We start from the raw sequence: 23,592 nt of genomic DNA on the forward strand, positions 1-23,592 counted from the left end.
CTGTTTACACTGGTTTTCACAAAACAAACTTTGTAGGAGAGCCAACAAGGGAACAGTGCGTCCGTACTTCTAGGACGGAGTGCGTGTATCATTTTTGTATGGTGCTCATTCACACACCTTACATACAGACTACAACACAGTAACAACCACCTGAAATGCAATAGCAACAGCCTAGCAACACAGTAACAACCACCTGGGATGCAATAGCAACAGCCTAGCAACATAGTAAAAACACATGAGATACCAAAGCAACAGCCTAGCAACACTGGAACAACCACCTGGGATACCATGCAACAGCTTAGCAACATTCAAGCCAGTAATCGCCAGAATGAACATAGGAACACCTTCGCAACCTTGTGGGATGCCATAGCAACAGCCTAGAAACATCCCAGAAACAGGGAATTCCATAGTAATGGCCTGACAAGATCCAAGTGACCACCTGGTTTAGCAAAGTAACACCTTACTTTTAGATTACATTTAGATAAATTAAGTCAAACGTTTGAGAAAGTGTCAGTTTTTTGATAAGTGATTTTTTTTCTTCTAGCTGTCAAACAGATTTACATACTTAACGTCCTTGAGTAGAAGTGTCACGTATAAACACGTTTATAAACAACTACCCAGGAAAGGGCAAATCCGTCAAACTTTTACCAAGTTTGACCAAGAGTCAGCGCCACGTACCACCAGTACACTGTTTATATGAGACATTGACTTACATGCGCTGCCTGTTTTCCCTCTTTCTCATCTTTCATTCCGTACGTGGTGCCCACTCGTTCCCGTCGTGTCATTAAGAGAGTGATGGCCTTCAGCTGACCTCCACACGGGCGCTCGGGCTCATTAGCACTGTTAATTTAGCCGTAACAGCCGGCATTGTGGAGGTTAATCATAAACTGGCCACTTTAGGTCGCCTATTGATTCTGCTCTGGTTTGGTTTCTGCGCGGTGAGGAACGCGTGGAGGTCTTTCCCTCTCAAGGCCTTTTGGAGCTTTAATGAGCTCAAAATGCAAAAGGCCGTAAACCTCTAAACTCAGAGGAAGAGACATCAGCAGAAAGGAAATGAAGTCAAGAGATCCGTCTCTCTCTCTCTCTCTCTCTCTCTCTCTCTCGCCCTCGGTTTATCTCTCCCTCCGTCTTTCAGCCCAAAAGGGCTTCATAGGAATCTGAAAGTGGTCAGAGTGCCCCCTGCTGATGGCCTTCAAAATGTGAAGTTAGTGAATAGGGGGAGATGCACGCTGAGGGTGAAACGTGTCGTCTCGCCCCCTTAATGGATTACGTTTCAAACGAGTCCCAGAGAACAGAATCTGAATTATTAAACGTGTGTGACACAAAAATACAACTGGAGGGAACAAATGTGGCTTGACAGGTATCCCAGGTGGTTGCTAAGCCATTGCTATGGTATCCTAGGTGGTTCCTAATCCATTGTTATGGTATCCCAATTGGTTTTTCAGGTATAGCTAAGCCATTGTTCTGGTATCCCAGGTGTTTGCTAAGCCATTGCTATGGTATCCCAATTGGTTGTTTGGGTGTTGCTATGCCTTTGCTATAGTATCCCAGGTGGTTGCTAAGCCTTTGCTATGGTATCCCAGATGATTACTAAGGTGTTGATAGGCCATTGCTGTAGTATTCAGTTGGTTGGTAAGGCATTGCTATGGTATCCCAGGTGATTCCTAAAGTGTTGCTAAGCCCTTGCTACCGTATCCCATTGTACGCCATTGCTGTGGCATCCCAAGTGGTTGCGAAGGTCTTGGTAAGCCATTGCTATAGTATCCCAGGTGGTTGCTAAACCATTGCTACAGTATGCCCAATGATTTATAAGGTGGTGTTATGCCATTGCTACGGTATGCGAGATGATCCCTCAGGTGTTGCTAAGCCATTGCGATAGTATCATAAGTGGTTGCTAAGGTGTTGCTTTAGTAATCTCTTAACTATATATGGGGAACCAACTGTGATACAAGCCTGACAGGTAAATCCCCCAAAAAACACTAAACACCATTGTGATTACAGGGACTGGATTACACAAGGTCTTTGCCTTGATTCAAACTGGACTGCTAAAAAAAAGTCTTGGTCTTTACTCGGACTGGACTATGACAAAGTCTTGGTCTTGAGTCTGACTGGACTTGGACTGAACTATGACAAAGTCTTGGTCTTGACTTGGACTGGACTATGACAAATTCTTCGTCCTGACTTGGGACTGGACTGCTAAAAAAAGTCTCGGCCTTGACTTGGTCTGGACTTGTACTGGACTGCTAAAAAAGTATTTGCCTTGATTCATACTGGACTAAAAACCTCTTGCTCCTGACTCGGACTGGCTAGATATTTATTTATTAAGTTTATTCACTTTGGGTGACGTGGTTTTGATGTGACTCCTTTAGTAAGGTCATGAGTTTAGCCTGGTGTGGGTTCATGTCAGTTTCAGTGATGCACACAGCCACATTTGGATGTGAACAGCTCCCCCTTGTGGAGAACGTTCAGACCGTTAGTGAGCTGTAAACTTGGCCTTCAAGCACTTTACATGTAAAATATGAACTGAAATTGTAAAACTTGCTTGTTTGGAGTGATTTATTATTAACTCCATGGTAACTTGAGCTTCATTATGTAGTTTATCCAGAATATAAATCATTTCCCTGCTGATAAAAGACAGAAATTAGAACCATTAGGAATTGGCTTAGTGGTAACACGTTTAGATCACATCAGGAAACCATGAATGCATCTGGACACAGAATACCTGTTAAACCACTAGAGTCCTTTACAATCCATCAGGAAAATACAGAACACCATTACAGACTAGCAGACCCTTTCATTGGGTTCTATGATTTTGTTACTAGAAGACTAGAAGAAAACGAAAGCCTCACTTCCATGAGCTGTGAATGAGATGTGTGATCAGATGAGTGTATCAGAGGCTAAGAAAATCAATGTATTCATTGATTGGATCCTGAAGGAGGAGCGGAATGTACTGTTTTTCCACATCAGCCAATCAGAGAGCAGATATTAACATGTAGCCTGTCAGGATGAAGGTTCTGTGCTGGTATTTATAGATCATGAAGTTCCAGATGGTGTAAATGTGGTGCCACTGTGGACGGTACAGTGATGTTCCCCTGAGTAAAGGTACCGAAGAAGTTCCCTTCAGGGTTCCGGCCCAGAGAGGGTGTGGTCCTGTATCTCTGTCAATGCAGAGGAAAAATCTCTGTATCTCTTTCCCAGTGTATCGCTCTCTCTGCATCTCTCTTTCCCAGTGTATCTCTCTCTCTCTCTGTATCTCTTTCCCAGTGTGTATCTCTCTCTCTCTGTATCTCTCTCTCGCTCTCTGTATCTCTCTCTCTGTCTCTGTATCTCTCTCCCTCTCTCTCTCTGTATCTCTCTCCCAGTGTATATCTCTCTCTCTCTCTGTATCTCTCTCCCTCTTTCTCTCTGTATCTCTCTCCCTCAGTGTAGAGAGAGAGGGATACAGAGAAAAGAGGGATGGAGGGAATAGAGCGACAGAAGGATGGAGGGGATAGAGACAGAGGGATAGAGGGGATAGAGAGAGGGATAGAAAGCAAGAAGGATGAATGGAATAGAGAGATAGGGATGGAGGGAATAGAGAGAGAGAAGGATGGAGGGGATAGAGCGAGGGATAGAAAGCAAGGACGGATGGAAGAGAGAGGGATAGAGAGAGAGAGGGGGATAGAGGGAATAGAGAGGAGTAATAGAGAGAGAGGGATAGAGGGAATAGAGAGGAGTGATGTAGAGAGAGAGAGGGGGGGATAGAGAGAGAGAGGGATAGAGGGAATAGAGAGGAGTGATAGAAAGAGGGGAATAGAGAGAGAGGGATAGAGGGAATAGAGAAGAGTGATAGAAAGAGAGAGGGATAGAAGGAATAGAGAAGAGTGATAGAGAGAGAGAAGGGAATAGAGAGGGATAGAGGGAATAGAGAAGAGTGATAGAAAGAGAGGGGAACAGAGAGAGAGGGATAGAGGGAATAGAGAGAGGGGAATAGAGAGAGAGGGATAGAGGGAATAGAGAGGAGTGATGGAGAGAGAGGGGAATAGAGAGAGAGGGATAGAGGGAATAGAGAGGAGTGTTGAATCCGCTGAGCTGATTGACTGAGACTCTCTTTAAACCTTCAGTCTGTACTTTTACACTTCAGAAGAAACCGTGACCGTTAAAAAGCAGCAGTTGGTTCAGACTCCCAGCCCTCACAGCCTCCATTCATTTATCCATGCGTGTTTTGTTTGTTTGTTTGTTTGTTTCTGTGTTTATTTATTTATCTAAGCTGCTTCTGGTGGACAAACGAGCCGGACAGGCTGGGTTGGGTGATGGACTTTATTGGCTTGTTTGCGTGAGGAAACCTCGGAGGCCTGTTTATCTGAGCTGAGTGGGTCGTAACAGCCGCTTTACTGTGTAAACGCTGTTCAGGTTCCCAGACACGTTCCTCAGATTACAGCGGCGTTATTACCGTACGCCGTGTTTAACGGTACCGCCCGTCTAACTGCCATTAAAACCTAATCATCATCATCATCATCATCATCAGGTCAGCTCTGCCCAGTAGAGCCGGTCAGGGTGGCGCTGAGGTCAACTGATCCGAGACCAGCTGTTTAGGTGTTCTTCCACAGGTCAGACTCGGGCTGGACCCAGCCTTCTCCCATGATGCTCTGCAGGCTGAAGGGCTGGAAATACTCCAGGCGGTGACTGACAACGAAATAATAATACATTTAATGTGCATAATTATGCATTGACCCTTTTTCATAGCACACATAAAACACACATGCATATGTAAGTCAATGGAACCACATATGTACCGTATAAAAATGAGAGCTATTGTATTATATATTATAACTACAGCGCTCTTTATGGATGTAAATATTAACAGAACGCAATGATCTGCAAATCATGTGAACCACATTTTTAAAAGGAAAATGCTACAAAGACAAAATATCAAACGTTGAAAGTTTTGTTTTGTTTATTTAAATATTTGCCCATTTTGAATTTGATGCCAGTAACACGTATCAAAAAAGTTGGGACGGGTCCTGTTCACAGCTTAGCTTCATCTCCTCTTCTTTACAGCGCTCTGTCAGTGTTTGGAACTGAGGAGACGCTGCTGTAGCTCTGACAGTGAAATGTTTTCTGTTCTGGTTTGATTCAGGATTTCAGCTGATCGTCAGTTTCAGGGTCTCTCAGTGGTGACCGGTCTGGACTGCAGGCAGGTCAGTTCAGCACCCAGACTCTTTAAATACGGAGCAGTGCTGCTGTAATACAAGCAGAATTGTATTACAGCAGCACTGCTCCGTATTTAAACATCGTCTTGCTGAAATAATCAAGGCCTTCGCTGAAAAAGACGTCGTCTGGACGGCAGCAGATGTTGATAAAATATGTTTATATCATTCAGCTTTAATGGAGCCTTCACAGATGAGCACGTCACCCACGCCATGAGCACTAATGCCCCCTAAACCATCATGAATACTGGCTTTAGAACTGAGCACTGATAACAAGCTGAGTGGTCTTCAGCCCAGAGGACAGTGTCCATGATTTCCTAAAGAATTTCTAATGTTGATCCGTCGGACCGCCGGACACTTTTCCACTCCTCAGTCCATTTTAAATGAGCTCCGGCCCAGAGAAGGTGGCAGGGTTTTTTTTTTTTTTTTTAGCATTACACTAATGCTGGTAAAACTTTACCAGACTTTTGTCCCAACGTCCCAACTTTTTTTGGAATGTGTTGTTGGCATCAAAATCAAAATGGCAATATATTTTCCAAAAATAAAAATAAAATTTCTGAGTTTCCACATTTGATATTCGCACGTTATTGCATTTTGTTTTTATTTCCATTTTGCACAGCGTCCCAACTTTTTTGGGAAATGGGGTTGTAGTACTAGTAGTGGCATAAATACATGCTGTTTAAGAAATATTTGAATACTTAACAGTAGAATGACAGGGGACTCTTATTGTGGTAACATGATCGTGCCTGCTGAATGTGGGTGACGTTGCGGGGGGGCACTCCGATTCTGCATTTAACACCGTAATCCCCAGTCTGAGCTGATCAAATACTCACAAGTCCGGCCCCTGTCCTGGCTGGAGGTCCTCCGGGGGGACGGGGTAAAGGGCTTCGTAGCTTCGCCCACTCCCAGAGCCGTGGATGGCGTACGAGTTCATCTTGTCCACGCCGGGCGGGAAGTAGCTCCAGGGTATGAGGGCCTCCCCCTTCCACCTGTTACCTGTTACCACGGCGCTGAACGAAAGTGGAACCTGTTGCTGGAGGACGAGGAAAAAATAACGTTAACGGAGTCGTACGCCGTGGCGTGTTAATCGCACCTCGTTCCAGAGTACCGTATATTTATGGTTTTTCTCCGTTTTTAGTTCTGTCGTTTGAATAATTTGAATGTATTTGATTACATTTGCATATAAATCTATCTACAGTATCGAGCAGAAGGTTGAGTCATCAGAGAAATTAGAGTCTCACACAAAATTAGAGTAAATATAACTAATGTTAATAGAGTCAGTAGTGGCGTCATGTACGGCCAGTGTTGTTCGGAGTTAATATCCCGCACCTGCTTCATCTGATCAATGTTTCATTATGTTACATTAAGGGGCAAATTTGGGCAAAAAACAAACTGATTGTAATTAATGCAAAACAATTAGATGAATCACGATGAACGGCACAAAAAACGTTCATTTAATACGATTACCTACACAAAATAATGGGATTGGTCGTGATTGACCACCAGGCACAATGCAGTTAATAACAACTGCACAAAAATACTGAGTTTAGTCACAAATTAAAACCTTTAGTTAAATGTTGATTTATAACTTTATTTTATTTTTTATAACTTGTTTATTAAAGGATTTTTATATATACTAATATACGTAATCTTTAAATAAGCATATATATCTTACTGCTCTCGGAACAAAACTTTGTATCTCCATTTTTAACTTTTTTCAGTTTTTGACACGATTTGAAAACACCTGTTGTTTTTTACATTGTGTGTAAATTTCATGATAAACGGATCAAAAGAAATGACGCAAAATGACTTGGAAAGACGTCCGGTTCCATTGACTTACATTAAAAGTCAAGTAGGATTTTTCCTTCTGCTGTAAAGTTACAATTTTGGAGATACGAGGTTTTGTTCCGACAACATCTAGATAGATAGATAGATAGATAGATAGATAGATAGATAGATAGATAGATATAGCTTCCAGTGAGATATACATGTTTATTTAAAGACTACAACATATATTAATATATATAAAATGTCCTTTCACACACACACACACACACACACACATATATATATATATATATATATATATATATATATATATATATATATATATATATATATACATACCGGTACATACATACATATATATATATATATATATATATATATATATATATATATATATATATATATATATATATACGGGTCAATGACAAAAATATGTAAAGAATCTACACAACAGTGCTGATATTTGCTTTGTAGCTTCTATAATTATCACCCAAACAACGTCAGGATTTTTAAATAATGCAACCACAAAACATTATTCTATAATAAAAATATTTTATGATAAATTATAATATAAAAAAATCACGACGACTGAAAACCTGTATATACGAGTCTTTGCACTTGGGCACCTGTTTAAGCCTTTGTCCTCAAAGATATACGATAATTTTTTTCAAATAAATAAACACATTTATAATAAATAAGTCAATAATTTCCACAGTCATAATTTTGCTGAGGTCGCAGCGCCTGACCTTTCCTTTGAAAAGGCTACTGACCTTGGCAAGGGACCTCGGCGTTCGTATTGGGTCGTCTTTGTGAGCCACCGCGAACTCTTTCTTGTCAGAATAAAAGTCCTTTGTTGCCGTTTGTGACATTTGCAGATGGACGTTTTGGACTTGATGGATTTGAATATTCTTAAAGCTGCATTCATTTGTAACGCGTTATCATTTAAAAGGCTTCACGTGTAGAAAAGCACGCCGGACTACTTCACTTCAGACTGCATAATAAACTCCGTGACCTCATTTATGAAGCACATGGCCGATCGGTCACACCACCTGACGCTTTTGGCCTTTTTGGAGGCGTAAATGCTCTGAAAGCACGTTCACCCCAGCGATGCTGCAGAACAGCGTGCTCTTTTGTTCCGTCTCTCACCATGAAAGCGTGATGTTTTCCGCTCAGCAGCAGGACCAGGTGCTGTCCGTGTCTGTGAAGTACAGTAGGTGATGACTGGTGGGGTCAGATGTGAAATATGACTCAGTTTGATTGACGGCTGTTATTGTACTTCACTCGCTTGTCGACAGCGACACTTACGGGCAGACCTCCACCTCCAGGTATCTCTCGCTGCTGCTGTTGAGGAAGAACGACTCCACCACTGCAGAGACACACAGGCTTCACTTAAAAACCTCATTTTCACAGTTCAACCCCTTCTCACCGCGAATGCGGTCCCTTAGCTAGAACCTGTTTGGGGTCTGCAGTTCAACTTCTGTAGATTTAGCGCTGGAGCTACGAGGCTAATGTAGCTAGCATGTAATGCTAAGTTATATTTACATACAGCACACTAAATGCTAGCTGCTAGCACTCGTGCTCATCTCTGCAGACGGGCGTAAATACGTGTGATGTGTTTTTGATGTTTTTCTGTTGATTGTACGCGCAAGTTTAACCGAACTGAAGCAACGGAAGCCGAAATGAGAACGTCTGAGAACAGCTATGAAGTTCTGCGCTAAATGTGAGGGGAACCCAGACTTATTAGGGTGAGAAAAGACAACAAGCCCATTTCCCAAAAAGTTGGGATGCTGTGCAAATTGGAAATAAAAACTAAATGCAATGACGTGCGAATCATTTAAACCCTCTGTTTGACTGAAAACACTACAAAGACAACACATCAAATGTCGAAAACTGAGAAATGTATATTTTTTGTAAAATATTTGCCCATTTTGAATTTGTTGCCAAGAACATGTTCCAGAAAAGTTGGGACGGAGGAACAAAAGGCTGGGAAAGTTGTGTAATGCCAATAAAACAATTGGTGTTTGATTGGCAGCAGGTCAGTAACATGATTGGGTATAAAGAGCGTCTCAGAGAGGCGGAGTCTTTCAGAAGTAAAGAGGAGGAGGGGTCACCGCTCTGTGAAAGACTGCACCAACAAATAGAGCAACAACTCAAGAAGAACGTCTCTCAACATAAAACAGCAAAGAGCTTCTGCTTTTCATCGTCTACGGTGCAGAATATCATTAAAGACTCAGAGAATCTGGAGAAATCTCTGTCTGTGAGGGACGAGGCTGAAAACCAGTATCTGCTGGCTGTGATCTTTGGGCCCTCAGGCAGCACTGCATTAAAAACAGACATGATTCTGTAGTGGAAATCACTGCATGGGCTCAGAAACACTTCTGAAAACCACTGTCTGTGAACACAGTTCATCACTGCATCCACAAGTGCTGTTAAACTCTAAAACACAAAGAAGAAACCAAATATAAACAGGATCCAGAAATGCTGCCACCTTCTCTGGGCCGGATCTCATTTAAAATGGACTGAGGGGAAGTGGAAAAGTGTCCAGAGGTCCGACAGATCAACATTAGAAATTCTTTAGGAAATCATGGACACTGTCCTCCGGGCTGAAGACCACTCAGCTTGTTATCAGTGCTCAGTTCTAAAGCCAGTGTTCATGATGGTTTAGGGGGCATTAGTGCACATGGTGTGGGTGACATGCTCATCTGTGAAGGCTCCATTAAAGCTGAATGATTGAAACATGTTTTAGCAACATCTGCTGCCGTCCAGACAACGTCTTTTTCAGGGAAGGCCTTGATTATTTCAGCAAGACGATGTCAAACCACATTCTGACTGTATTACAGCAGCACTGCTCCGTATTAAAAGAGTCTGGGTGCTAAACTGACCTGCCTGCAGTCCAGACCGGTCACCACTGTGAGACCCTGAAACTGACAAGCTCAGATCAGCTGAAATCCTGAATCAGACAAGAACAAAAAACATTTCACTGTCAGAGCTACAGCAGCGTCTCCTCAGTTCCCAAACACTGACAGAGCGCTGTAAAGAAGAGGAGATGAAGCTCAGCGGTGAACAGGACCCGTCCCAACTTTTTTGAAACGTGTTGCTGGCATCAAATTCAAAATGAGCAAATATTTTTAAAAACCCTATAACATTTCTTTTTTTCAACATTTGATATTTTGTCTTATTTTGTCTTAAATTGTCTTAAATTTTAATTTAAAAATATGGTTCACATGATTTGCAGATCACTGCATTCTATTACTATTTACATTCATAAAGAGCGTCCCAACTTTTTTGGAAATGGGGTTGTAGAAGTTCCATTACTAAACCAATCCAACGGTTCATATCTGGCTCAGTATGTGTTGGTTATGTGGTTTCTGACACTGTATGACTCGCTATTACCTATAACCATGGACTGAAGTATATTAGCACTGCTAAAAACAGTAGCAGCCACCTGGAACACTGAGTTTGTCTATGCTTTCGTTTATTGTTTGATACTTTTTTTACACCATAAGTTCTATCAGCGCCAAGTGATCCAGTCCCATTAGAACATCCATAATTTGAAAAGTATTACTGTACGGAATTTTATACTTCACATACTTTTGTGTGTTTTATGTTTGTTTTTTTATTTTTTTATTATGACTACTGTTGGGGTTTGTTTGTTTGTTTGGGTTTGTTTTTTTTAATAGGAAAATGATTGCATAAAACTAAAACAAACAAATAAATAAACAAAAAATAATAAAATACAAGTCCCCTAAAATATTCTAATTAAACATGCAGATGTCAAACAACAAATAAATTAGCATATATTTAGGGGCGGGGTTAATAGGGGGCATGTTTTTTTTTTCTTTTAGAGGAACAAGTTGTTCCCAAACATGTATTTCATTGCAAGAAGATCATGTTTGGCCCAGCAAGGCTAACACCTCATCAATTAGCATGGTGCTAACTGCACACCTATCACCACACACTCACCTCAGACTGTGTGGAGGTGTCCAGCAACTCTAATAGACTTGATTATGTGGTTCTGGACACTGTGACTCACTGTTATCTATAAACATGAGCTAAAGTATGTTAGCATAGCGAAAACCGTAGCAACCACCTGGAACACTGAATGTAGCCTATTGTCCATACTCTGAACTATCCAGTCCCTTAAGGACGATTCGTAACAAATGAATGAATTACTGAATTACTGTGGATTGCTGGTCCATGATTTAACATTTTTATATACTTTGTGTATTTTTGATATTTATTTGTTTGTTTTTTATTTGTTTATTTGTTTGTTTGTTTATTTATGACTTTTGTTATCTCATGTCTTTCTTAACAGGAAAATTATTGTATAAATTTAATACACACTGGAAAAGATAAATCAATAATATAAATATAATACAAAATAAAAGTGCCCCACCTTCATAGTCCCAGAGTCCAGGGAAGGGCTGTCCCGGTGGTCCTGCTGGCGCGGGTGGGTCGGCGAAGAATGGGGCGCACACCTCCATCCTCAGGCTTCCGTCTCCAGGGGAGAAGCGGATCCTCACCGGCTGGTGATCCACCGGGTCGCTGTTCCAGACGTGCTGGATGCTGAACTCCATCTGAGGAGGATTGAGTTCTGATTCAGGGCGGCTGAAGAGCTTCCACTTTTACAGACGTTCCTGACGTTCCTGACGTTTCCCGGAGAACCGACTTGGGTCCGAACGTCGAAGCCTGATCTATAGGCAAGATACGAGGCCGGATCTCAATTGGCTCCCTGAGCAGAGCTTCATGCGATGTGAGGAACCAGGTTCTACACTCACGCAGTGACGTCTCAGCACCACTGTGAACGAGAACCCCCTCGAAGACAGTTTTACAGGACGAGGTTCTGAATTCACTGCCTAACTAACGAGCGTTATAGATCATTATAAGCTCTTATAGCACTGCTATGGCTGTTTATATAAGGCCAACACGCACTAAACCAAGCAGTTCTAGATATTAACAGTCATAGTTAAAAAGGTGGTTCTTCAAGGGTTCTGTAGTGAAGAGAGTGGTTCTATTTAGAACCGTGAACACTCAAAGAACCCTTTCCATGATCAGAGGGTTCTTTGTACGGTAAAATCGTTCTTAGGACCATAGATACAGCACAGTCTCCATCAATCCATGTAGAACCTTTTATTAAATGGTACTATATAGCTCCAAAAAGGGTTCTTCTATTACTACGATGTCAAGCTTGTAACAGAAAACCATTGCTCTGTTTAGAACCATCTAGAGTACATTCTCCATCCAATCAGAAGAACCATTTCACAATGCAAAGAACCCTCTGATCATGGAAAGGGTACTTTGAGGGTTAAGGGATACTAAAGATACTAAACAAACAAAAGAGCTTCAGATAGGAACAATGACGAAACTGGGGGCTTTATAAGAGTGTTATAGATCATTATAAGCTCTTATAGCACTAGTATAGTTGTGTTTATAAGCCAAACAGATACTAAACAAACAAAAGAGCTTCAGATATGAACAATGACGAAACTGAGGGCTTTATAAGAGTGTTATAGATCATTATAAGCTATTATATCAGTAGTGTACTTGTGTTTATAAGCCAAAAAGATACTAAACAAACAAAAGAGCTTCAGATATGAACAGTGATGAAACTAAGGGTTTTATAAGAGTGTTATAGATCATTATAAGCTATTATAGCACTAGTGTAGTTGTGTTTATAAGCCAAACAGATACTAAACAAACAAAAGAGCTTCAGATATGAATAGTGATGAAACAGGGTTTTATAAGAGTGTCATAGATCATTATAAGCTATTATAGCACTAGTGTAGTTGTGTTTATAAGCCAAACAGTTACTAAACAAACAAAAGAGCTTCAGATATGAACAATGACGAAACTGAGGGCTTTATAAAAGTGTTATAGATCATTATAAGCTATTATAGCACTAATGTAGTTGTGTTTATAAGCCAAACAGATACTAAACAAACAAAAGAGCTTCAGATATGAACAGTGATGAAACTGAGGGTTTTATAAGAGTGTTATAGATCATTATAAGCTCTTATAGCACTAGTTTAGTTGTGTTTATAAGCCAAACAGATACTAAACAAACAAGAGCTTCAGATATGAATTATTTATTTATTTATTTAGTTATTTCGCCTCGTTTTATCAGATAAACGCCTCTTATTCGCCTGGATGTCGTGATTTAAGGCCGCATTAGGTCCTGGGGACGAGTGGCTAATCTCTTAAACCAAGTTATCCGTGCGAGGCTGGAGTTGTTTTCCCTTTATGTTCGAATTTTCCCGTTCCACCTTAAATCGCGCCGCAGTAATTACAACGCCTCGGACGCCAGACGCTCACTGCTGCGGCATTTAAGGTGTAACGGGAAAATTCGAGAAAGACTTCAGCCTCGTGTTTCTGTCGCTGTAAGCCACGTATGTGGAAAAGGCGAAGGCCGCTGCTGTGAAGTGAGGCAGTTTAAAGCGTTTGCACGCGTTTTTTGATGCTTAATTAGTGCGAAACTGGCTAAAATGACCGTTTCTCTGTAGAAATGTGGCCTCGGTAGGTTCTACAGAGCCTCTAAGGTGACAGGGCTGTTACTTTTTTAAAATAAAACCACAAAGGAATATATTGAGGCCACGAGTTGAGTTTGGCAGAACTGGAGGCTCAGTATAGTTAATCGTGGTCTCAGTTTGGTCATTTGTGGCCTTAGTATAGTAATTTGTGATCTCAGTATAGCCAATCTTGCCCTAAATGTACTGAATTGTGTACTCAGTGTAGTAATTTGTGGCCTCAAGTAAATATCCCGGTCTAATGATGGGAAAACCTAGATCTAGTAGTGTAGAACTGAGCTGTAACCACTGACTGACTGTGATCAGATTTAGCGGTGGTGTTTAATCAGACATGTGAGTCAGAGGGCATGACGTGCTTTGGGGGTCTCCTTCGCCCAGTTTACCCCATGATGCCCCGTCAGTGCTGGCGCCAGGTGTGGGCCTGTCTCTACTAACGGCCCCGACGCCCTGTGGGAGGATATATATGCTTAGATAACGAACTGACTTGGTTACATAAGCGGCCAACGAGGACACGCCCAAAGTAATATCCCACGCAGCCCAAATAACCTGTGTGCTTCTTTCCAAAGGTCGGATTCCACGATGGCGTCGGAAATTGAATTCCTCCGAGATCAAGGTAAGTGATGTGCAGCCCAGCCCTGGTTCTGAACTCCCACTGACCTCCAGGTTTCACACATGCATTCCGATCTGAGCATCTCATTAAAGTCACACAGCCACGAATCAGATACGTATCCGATCTAGGACCACATTCGAAAGTGGCTCAGGTTGGATTTGAAAAGATCAGATTTGTGTCCACACATCAGGTCTGAGTCACATCAGGGCAAAATATCAGATTTGTGCCACTTTAGCCTGGTAATGTGAATGCAGCCTCAGGCACAGTACAAGTAAAGCAGCCTGTTTCAGGGCTGGGCGATATGACGATATGCATCATTATCATGATGATGTTATTTAGACAGTAGATCCCGAGAGGGAGTGTGTTATCCTGAAATACCATCCCGGCTGTGATCTGGTGGCCGTAGATCATCACAGCCGTGATGTTATTAGTGATAACTCCCTCCTCGAGTGCTCTACTGCTTTAATACAGCAGTTAAATAAATACTTTTATTTAAAGTATTTACAATTATTTATAAATATATTATAAATAAATATTTATAATAAATATATAAATAAAAGTAAGAAATGAATAAACTGGCTGTGAACGCGGCGTTTAATATGTTTTAATGTTCAGTTCCTTCCTCCTAATTAGAGCTCCTTAGCGAGCAGCTTGTAGCTACGTCAGAGTAATGAGCTCCGCCCACTCGCAGCTCAGCCCACATTTCGTTCTCCAGCTCCTTACACTAAATTCCCAAACTGTCGTCACCACTGAGCAGCTTCTCAGTCGGCAGACTGAACCGTGAACACTCAAAGAACCCTTTCCATGATCAGAGGGTTCTTTGTACGGTAAAATCGTTCTTAGGACCATAGATACAGCACAGTCTCCATCAATCCATGTAGAACCTTTTATTAAATGGTACTATATAGCTCCAAAAAGGGTTCTTCTATTACTACGATGTCAAGCTTGTAACAGAAAACCATTGCTCTGTTTAGAACCATCTAGAGTACATTCTCCATCCAATCTGAAGAACCATTTCACAATGCAAAGAACCCTCTGATCATGGAAAGGGTACTTTGAGGGTTAAGGGATACTAAAGATACTAAACAAACAAAAGAGCTTCAGATATGAACAATGACGAAACTGGGGGCTTTATAAGAGTGTTATAGATCATTATAAGCTCTTATAGCACTAGTATAGTTGTGTTTATAAGCCAAACAGATACTAAACAAACAAAAGAGCTTCAGATATGAACAATAACAAAACCGAGGGCTTTATAAGAGTGTTATAGATCATTATAAGCTCTTATAGCAGTAGTGTAGTTGTGTTTATAAGCCAAACAGATACTAAACAAACAAAAGAGCTTCAGATATGAACAATGACGAAACTGAGGGTTTTATAAGAGTGTTATAGATCATTATAAGCTCTTATAGCACTAGTGTAGTTGTGTTTATAAGCCAAACAGATACTAAACAAACAAGAGCTTCAGATATGAACAATGATAAAACTGAGGGCTTTATAAGAGTGTTATAGATCATTATAAGCTCTTATAGCACTAGTTTAGTTTGTTTATAAGCCAAACAGATACTAAACAAACAAAAGAGCTTCAGATATGAACAATGATGAAACTGAGGGCTTTATAAGAGTGTTATAGATCATTATAAGCTCTTATAGCACTAGTTTAGTTGTGTTTATAAGCCAAACAGATACTAAACAAACAAAAGAGCTTCAGATATGAACAATGATGAAACTTTACAGAGAAGATAAAGGGATATTTGAGCAACTCACGTCTTCAGCTGGACCAAATCAGTCTGTGAGGTGTTCTGCTGCAGGTCTTCAGGTCTTCAGGTGTTTTATAGCCCTCAGCTGATCATCTATCACATCACAGACACGCTCAGACAGATGATTCACTCAAAACAAGCCACAGGCTTCCTGCTACACCTAGAGAGGGACGTAAAGCTGCACTCAGAGCAAGCAGACACGGGACATACAGCTTGGGTCGGCACATGTAGCTCTCAGGCGTCGGGATTAGCGTCAAATCTCCATCGCCGTTTTAAGAAAATATAAAAATTTAAGGTATTTTCGGAATCATAACCGAAGCGGAACCGATCAACGCTGCTCGCTCGGAGAGGGGAACGTTTAGCGGGGCGCGCCGCGGCTGAGGAGCGAATCTGATTGGCTGAGCGGTTTGGCTTCAAACAGGCGGCGCAAGGTTAGCTCACAAAAACCACGCGAATCTGCCTCATTTGGCCTTTTTTATAACGACTTGAGGCTCGTTTCTCATCCTCGTCGACGTTTGAAGCGATATCAGCTCATACCGGGTGGTATTGTAATCTAAAAAGAGTGGAAAATGTTCAGAAACGAGTCTAAACTCCGCTCCGCCTGGCTGTAAACACTGCCGGACTCGGGGGTTGTTATGGTTATTTCGCCTCGTTTTGTCAGATAAACGCCTCTTATTCGCCCGGATGTTGTGATTTAAGGCCGCATTAGGTCCTGGGGACGAGTGGCTAACCTCTTAAACCAAGTTATCCGTGCGAGGCTGGAGTTGTTTTCCCTTTTTGTTCGAATTTTGCCCGTTCCACCTTAAATCGCGCCGCAGTAATTACAACGCCTCGGACGCCAGACGCTCACTGCTGCGGCATTTAAGGTGTAACGGGAAAATTCGAGAAAGACTTCAGCCTCGTGTTTCTGTCGCTGTAAGCCACGTATGTGGAAAAGGCGAAGGCCGCTGCTGTGAAGTGGGGCAGTTTAAAGCGTTTGCACGCGTTTTTTGATGCTTTATTAGTGCGAAACTGGCTAAAATGACCGTTTCTGTGTAGAAATGTGGCCTCGGTAGGTTCTACAGAGCCTCTAAGGTGACAGGGCTGTTACTTTTTAAAAATAAAACTCAACCACAAAGGAATATATTGAGGCCACGAGTTGAGTTTGGCAGAACTGGAGGCTCAGTATAGTTAATCGTGGTCTCAGTTTGGTCATTTGTGGCCTTAGTATAGTAATTTGTGATCTCAGTATAGCCAATCTTGCCCTAAATGTACTGAATTGTGTTCTCAGTGTAGTAATTTGTGGCCTCAAGTAAATGTCCCGGTCTAATGATGGGAAAACCTAGATCTAGTAGTGTAGAACTGAGCTGTAACCACTGACTGACTTTGATCAGATTTAGCGGTGGTGTTTAATCAGACCTGTGAGTCAGAGGGCATGACATGCTTTGGGGGCCCAGTTTACCCCATGATGCCCCGTCAGTGCTGGCGCCAGGTGTGGGCCTGTCTCTACTAACGGCCCCGACGCCCTGTGGGAGGATATATATGCTTAGATAACGAACTGACTTGGTTATGCAAGCGGCCAACGAGGACACGCCCAAAGTAATATCCCACGCAGCCCAGATAACCTGTGTGCTTCTTTCCAAAGGTCGGATTCCACGATGGCATCGGAAATCGAGTTCCTCCGAGATCAAGGTAAGTGATGTGCAGCCCAGCCCTGGTTCTGAACTCCCACTGACCTCCAGGTTTCACACATGCATTCCGATCTGAGCATCTCATTAAAGTCACACGGCCACGAATCAGATACGTATCTGATCTAGGACCACATTCGAAAGTGGCTCAGGTTGGATTTGAAAAGATCAGATTTGTATCCACACATCAGGTCTGAGTCACATCAGGGCAAAATATCAGATTTGTGCCACTTTAGCCTGGTAATGTGAATGCAGCCTCAGGCACAGTACAAGTAAAGCAGCCTGTTTCAGGGCTGGGCGATATGACGATATGTATCATTATCATGATGATGTTATTTAGACAGTAGATCCCGAGAGGGAGTGTGTTATCCTGAAATACCATCCCGGCTGTGATCTGGTGGCCGTAGATCATCAGAGCCGTGATGTTATTGGTGATAACTCCCTCCTCGAGTGCTCTACTGCTTTAATACAGCAGTTAAATAAATACTTTTATTTAAAGTATTTACAATTATTTATAAATATATTCTAAATAAATATTTATAATAAATAAATAAATATATAAATAAAAGTAAGAAATGAATAAACTGGCCGTGAACGCGGCGTTTAATATGTTTTAATGTTCAGTTCCTTCCTCCCAATTAGAGCTCCTTAGCGAGCAGCTTGTAGCTACGTCAGAGTAACGAGCTCCGCCCACTCGCTGCTCAGCCCGCAGTTCGTTCTCCAGCTCCAACACCATTCGCCAAACTAAACGGGCTGTAAGAAGCTTTACAGACTGCCTGGAACAGAACAACATTAATACTGATCTGGAGAAACTGACCAAACTGAGCTGAACCTGATATTGGCTCAGTTTTATGGCTCAGTCTGATTTGGTCCGACTCTGAAGATCAGACACGTCTGGCGAATGGTGTTGGGTTCATTTCTGGCTGATTCCAGGTTGTTCAGCTGTTCTTCTGTCACAGCTGCCGACTGAAAAGCTGCTCAGTGGTGACGACAGTTTGGGAATTTAGTGTCGTCTCGTCTTCAGAGTCGGACCAAATCGGCTGTCGGTCAGATGTCCGTTTTCTGTTTGAGGCAAAGTAAAAACATTGAAACGGCTCGAGCGTCTCCTACAGCTGTCAGAGTCTCAGTGGATCGATGGTGCCTGTGTTGCTATGGTGAAATCATAAACAGCACCGTTAGAACGCCGCTCAACAAATCAGCTCGTGAGGTCGGACCCGACTGTTGTATAAAGCACTATATGCTTTTCTGAACGTGTGTATCGTCCCAGTCCTGCAGTTCAAACAAGGTTAACCTGTTTCTGTGTTTCAGTGAACCGGCTGAGTTCGGCGCTCGGGCGGTACCAGGATTCTCCCGGCAACTTGGTTCCGCAGGTATTTATTATTTCCAACCAGAAACGCAGTAATAAACAGGATTTTACATGGAGGTGCATGGGTTTCTTTCTAGGCTCGTCTTTTTCCATGATGTGTGATGCTGCACATACATACAGTAACAGGTTTTAGTGCTGTGTGAGGACTCTTATCAGCTCGAGTAGAGAAATTAAGCACGTTTTCAGATCTGCTACCACTAGAGAACCAAGCGTTTGACAGGAACTCTTCGGCCCCGCCCCATTTCAGTCCTCGCCCCTTACCCCTCTGTTTAGAGCGTTCACCTCGAGGCGTGGGGTGTCCTTGTTGATAGAGCTGTGGGGTGCAGTGTTGGGGCTACATGGCCCTCCAAACGGAGGTTTTTCAGAGATTCCAAACACAGAGATATGAGGAAAAGCCCAAGAGACCAGAGAAACCCACAGATGTGGGAATTTTCTCTGTTAAAAACATCACAGTAACCGCTGTTTTATCTGTTTAGTGTCGTTTCAGTGTTTTTCTTCATAACAAGCATAAAAAATCTCTAACAGCATGTTAAAGACTTAAGGTGGAACGGGAAAATCCGAACGAGAATCTGGAGAATCTCTGACTTCAGCTTCACTTTCCCCAGAAGGTGGTGATCCAAGGAGAGGAAAAAACAACAACAACAATAATAATAATAATTCAACTACGATTTTTACTGTGTTTTACAAACTGCATCAAGTCCAGTCAAACAGGCCCCTTGTTTGAGTGTTGCCCCTTGTTCCTGAGCTACAGGGCAGTGGTTGAGATCTTCCCTCTGAAATGAGACCCTCTAATAAAAGAGCATCACTTCATTATCAGCTACTAGCGCCGCTCTGTAGGCGACCCCGCCCGTCTGCAGGGACAGCAGAGGAGGGGAAAGTTCAACTCCTCACTGCTGGGCTTTAGTTACATTTAGGGCTCATACGCCTTCAAAGAGGGGGGCAATTATTTATTATCACCCCCCCTAATTCTTCAGTGATATGAAGCTGAAGTCAGAGATTCTCCAGGTTCCTGTTTGAATTTTCCCGTTCCACATTAAATTGAGCAGCAGTTACATTCTGGAGCTTCAGGCGTCAGAACTGCTGGACTATTTAAGGTGGAACGGGAAAGTTAGCGAGCTAGCTACTCAGACATCAGCTTACTATTATGATTTTCTTTTATGCTTGTTATGAAGAAAAATGACATTCACTGAAACGACACTAAACTAAGATCAAACAGCGGTTACTGTGATGTTTTAACAGAGAAAGTTCTCTCCCTTGTGGGTTTCTCTGGTGTCTTGGGCTTTTTCTCATAACTCTGGAGGGTCATGTAGCCCCGACACTGCACCCCACCCCTCTATCTCGACAAGAACTGGGACACCCCACCCCTGGACGTGATCATGCTAAGTGAGGACTAAGTGGTATTGGCGAGGGGTGAACTTGGGTGAGGGGTCCAAATGTCAATATGTAGCATTTAGCACAGGTCAGCACAGAGGAACTCTGCGTAATTGCTGATGTACTGGTCCTTCTGGGTCCTTCTGGTGTGGCTTCATGACTGTTTGTCTTCGCGCCCAAAAGCGACTCTTGTGCTGATTTACAGCCTATACAGTTGTGTGAATAGCGCCCCCTGCTGGAGAAACTCCAGACTGCTACACGTGAACAGGCTTTACTTATTTAACAATCAGCCGTTTTCTGTCGTTGATGTGGAACTCAGCTGTAGACGCCTCTGGGATTTTCCTCAGAGGGACAGCAGATGCAGTAAAGAGTTTACTGTAAGATCGTTCTTTACCACTTTGCTTACTAATCATCGACTTTTCAAACTGGTTCATGTGAATAAAAGGTTGTGTGCATATTATTTAACGTAATTTGGGAAGCTGAAAAGCAGCCACAATGTTTCAGTGTCTCGTCTGGTAAACGTTCACATGACGTCACTTTAGGAAGTATCGCTCCTGCATTAGGAGTTCAACGAGTACATTTTCCAGACTTTGCATGTGTTCCCTTGCATGGATTGGTTAGTTACACCTCTGCCTTCTATGCTGTAGACTGGGGTTCAGTGCCCCGCCTGGGCAGGCACCCTACACTATATCAATAAGAGTCCTTGGGCAAGACTCCCAACGCCACCTTCACCTCCCTGTGTAAATTGACCTAATTGTAAGTCGCTCTGGATAAGAGTGTCAGCCAAATGCCGTAAATGTACATTTTCCCGAGGTGCACTGCTCCCCCTACTGACCAAACTGTAGTTTTTAGCGTTGCTTTTAACCTCTTTAACTCCTCGGGACCACCGGTGGCTCCAAACTGCCCTTGGTCATGTTCTCCATAACGTTCATACTCCATAAGCTCCATTAAGAAGCTGGGCGTCGTATGAGGCTGTAGCTCTTCTCTCCAGTCGTAAGTCGTTTAGAAAATAACACAGAGCGGCGGAGAGTTTTGGCTCTCAGCAGTAAATTGTAAGCATGTAGTGATATGTGGAGATCAGAAAACACACGTTCTGCTCATTTGAGGAGCTTTTACAAAATAAATTTAAAAATTCACATTTAATTCATGCAGTTACTGAATAACTTGTCTCATAATTTGGGCGTAAATTCAGATGGACTGAAAAATATACGCTGGTGAAAACACACTCAGTCAAATTTCCACGCATCACAAGCAGACGCGAGTTTGATCATAGAGATACGGCAAAAATGACCACGATCAGCAACAAACTGTGGGTGAAATTCGCATGAGGTCATGATCTGAGCGCACGGCACTTTGAGCTCTCTCTGTGACTGCGATGTTTTTCGAGTGAAGTGCTTTTCTCTCGGGAGTCCGGTCCGGGTTCTGTTAGTAAATCTGACCGATTGTGTTTATTATGATCTAACTGTAAAATTGAGCTTTGATGTGTTTATGTTCTGTGTTTAGGCTGAAGATGTGGCGGCTGAATCTACGACCCCATGGCTCACAGACCGAGGGTGAGTCCCCACACATAGTGTTGTTGGTTGGGCAGCGTGACCGTATTTAATCGATATGCTTTTCGGAGCATCTGGAGATCATCGTTACTTAAAGAACGCACTACGGACCCATCGCAGTTGGGGTGTCCTTGTTGAGATAGAGGGGTGGGGTGCAGTGTCGGGGCTACATGGCCCCCCAAACGGAGGTTTTTCAGAGACTCCAAACAGAGAGATATGAGAAAAACAGGAAAACCAGCTAGACGGAGAACAAGAGACCAAAGAAACACACGTGGGAATTTTCTCTGTTAAAAAAATCATGATAATCACTCTTTGATCTTAGTTTAGTGTCGTTTCAGTGAATTTTGGTTGTTTTTCTTCATAACAAGCATAAAAAATCTAATATCATGCTAACGTCACGGTAGCTGGCTGGCTAACTTTCCCATTCCACCTTAAATAGTCCAGCAGTTCTGACGCCTGAAGCCCCAGAATGTACCTGCTGCTCCATTTAAGGTGGAACGGGAAAATTCAAACAAGAATCTGGAGAATCTCTGACTTCAGCTTCATATCACTGAGGAATTAGGGGGGGTGATGATAAATAACCGCCCCCCTCTTTGAAGGGGTATGATCCCTAAATTTAACTAAAGACCAGCAGTGAGGAGTTGAACTTTCCCCTCCTCTGCTGTCCCTGCAGACGGGCGGGGTCGCCTACAGAGCGGCGCTAGTAGCTGATAATGAAGTGATGCTCTTTTATTTGAGGGTCTCATTTCAGAGGGAACATCTCAACCACTGCCCTGTAGCTCAGGAACAAGGGGCAACACTCGAAAACAAGGGGCCTGTTTGACTGGACTTGGTGCAGTTTGTAAAACACAGTAAAAATCGTAGTTGAATTATTATTATTATTGTTGTTGTTTTTTCCTCTCCTTGGATCACCACCTTACTGTGGGGAAGAGGTTTGCGTGCCTACATGATCCTAGGAGCTATGTTGTCAGTGGCGAAAGCTCCTGGTAGGGTCTCCCCAGGCAAACAGGTCCTAGGTGATGGGTCAGACAAAGGGTGACCCAAAAACCCCACACGAAGAGAGAGCTGAGCCAGAAGGCGAAGCGGTCAATTTACCGGTCAGTCTACGTACCGACTCTCACCTATGGTCACGAGCTTTGGGTAGTGAGCGAAAGAGCGAGACCACGGATACAAGCGGCCGAAATAAGCTTTCTCCACAGGGTCGCCGGGCTCTTCCTTAGAGATAGGGTGAGAAGCTCGGCGATTCGGGAGAGGTTCGGAGTAGAGCTGCTGCTCCTCCACTTTGAGAGAAGCCAGTTGAGGTGGTTCGGGCATCTGGTAAGGATGGCCTCTGGACGCCTCCCTAGGGAGGTGATCCAGACGTGTCCGATGGGGAGGAGACCCCGGGGAAGACCAGGACACGTTGGAGGGATTATATCTCTCGACTGTCTTGGGAACGCCTCGGTATCCCTCCATAAGAGCTGGAGGAGGTGGCGGGGGTGAGGGAGGCCTGGGCCTCTTTGCTTAGGCTGCTGCCCCCACGACCCGGACCCGGATAAGCAGTGGAGAATAGATGGATGGATGGATTATTGTTTTTCTTCATTTTATTATTATTATTATAGTGTTTTTGTGTCGCGCTACAGATTCTATTTTGTCTGCTCCACCTATTGAATTTCAGAATTTCAGGTTTGATATTTTTGAAATATTTTTGATCAGAATTGTGTGACCGATTCAGGAGCCTGCAGTATTAATGCTGTCTGTTTAGGTAGTGAACTGAATTCAGGGTTT

At 42.8% G+C, this 23,592-nt stretch overlaps 2 protein-coding genes across 5 annotated transcripts in view; one reads left to right on the forward strand and one right to left on the reverse strand.

Annotated features, from left to right (window-relative positions):
* Positions 1–4,285: 4,285 nt before the first annotated feature.
* Positions 4,286–16,022, reverse strand: c22h4orf33 (chromosome 22 C4orf33 homolog). 2 transcript variants are annotated; one of them, XM_017687951.2, is made up of 6 exons: positions 15,879–16,022; positions 11,374–11,554; positions 8,283–8,343; positions 8,124–8,175; positions 6,023–6,222; positions 4,286–4,665 (listed from the first exon to the last, which is right to left on the reverse strand). In XM_017687951.2, exons 2-6 carry the CDS (start codon positions 11,552–11,554, stop codon positions 4,572–4,574), a joined length of 588 nt encoding a protein of 195 aa, XP_017543440.1. In that variant the 5' UTR covers positions 15,879–16,022; the 3' UTR covers positions 4,286–4,571. The 2 variants fall into 2 exon arrangements, with proteins under 2 accessions (XP_017543440.1, XP_037388815.1); XM_037532918.1 differs by having other exon boundaries at positions 11,374–11,671; positions 15,879–16,010.
* The window catches only part of sclt1 (sodium channel and clathrin linker 1), a 43,554-nt gene continuing 32,720 nt past the window's right edge, over positions 12,759–23,592 (forward strand). The window contains exons 1-4 of one of the 3 annotated variants that reach the window (XM_017687949.2): positions 16,182–16,302; positions 17,496–17,542; positions 18,847–18,908; positions 21,779–21,828. In XM_017687949.2, coding sequence (XP_017543438.2) covers positions 17,509–17,542; positions 18,847–18,908; positions 21,779–21,828 — 146 coding nt within the window. In that variant the 5' untranslated portion in view covers positions 16,182–16,302; positions 17,496–17,508. Of the gene's footprint in view, positions 14,115–16,181; positions 16,303–16,339; positions 17,543–18,846; positions 18,909–21,778; positions 21,829–23,592 lie in introns of those variants that run through there. The other 2 variants (XM_037532917.1, XM_037532916.1) reach the window with 2 other exon arrangements.

Source organism: Pygocentrus nattereri, chromosome 22 (assembly GCF_015220715.1).
Source record: "Pygocentrus nattereri isolate fPygNat1 chromosome 22, fPygNat1.pri, whole genome shotgun sequence".
Lineage (NCBI taxonomy): Eukaryota > Metazoa > Chordata > Actinopteri > Characiformes > Serrasalmidae > Pygocentrus > Pygocentrus nattereri.

Bases quoted from the DNA above. Each gene is read 5' to 3' on its own strand.
- c22h4orf33 (XM_017687951.2), bottom strand. From the start codon at position 11,554: ATGGAGTTCAGCATCCAGCACGTCTGGAACAGCGACCCGGTGGATCAC. The intron at 8,176-8,282 runs GTAAGTGTCGCT...TGTACTTCACAG, and splicing joins CTGGAGGTGGAGGTCTGCCC to ACACGGACAGCACCTGGTCC. The intron at 6,223-8,123 runs GTGAGAGACGGA...CTCGTCCTCCAG, and splicing joins GAAAACATCACGCTTTCATG to CAACAGGTTCCACTTTCGTT.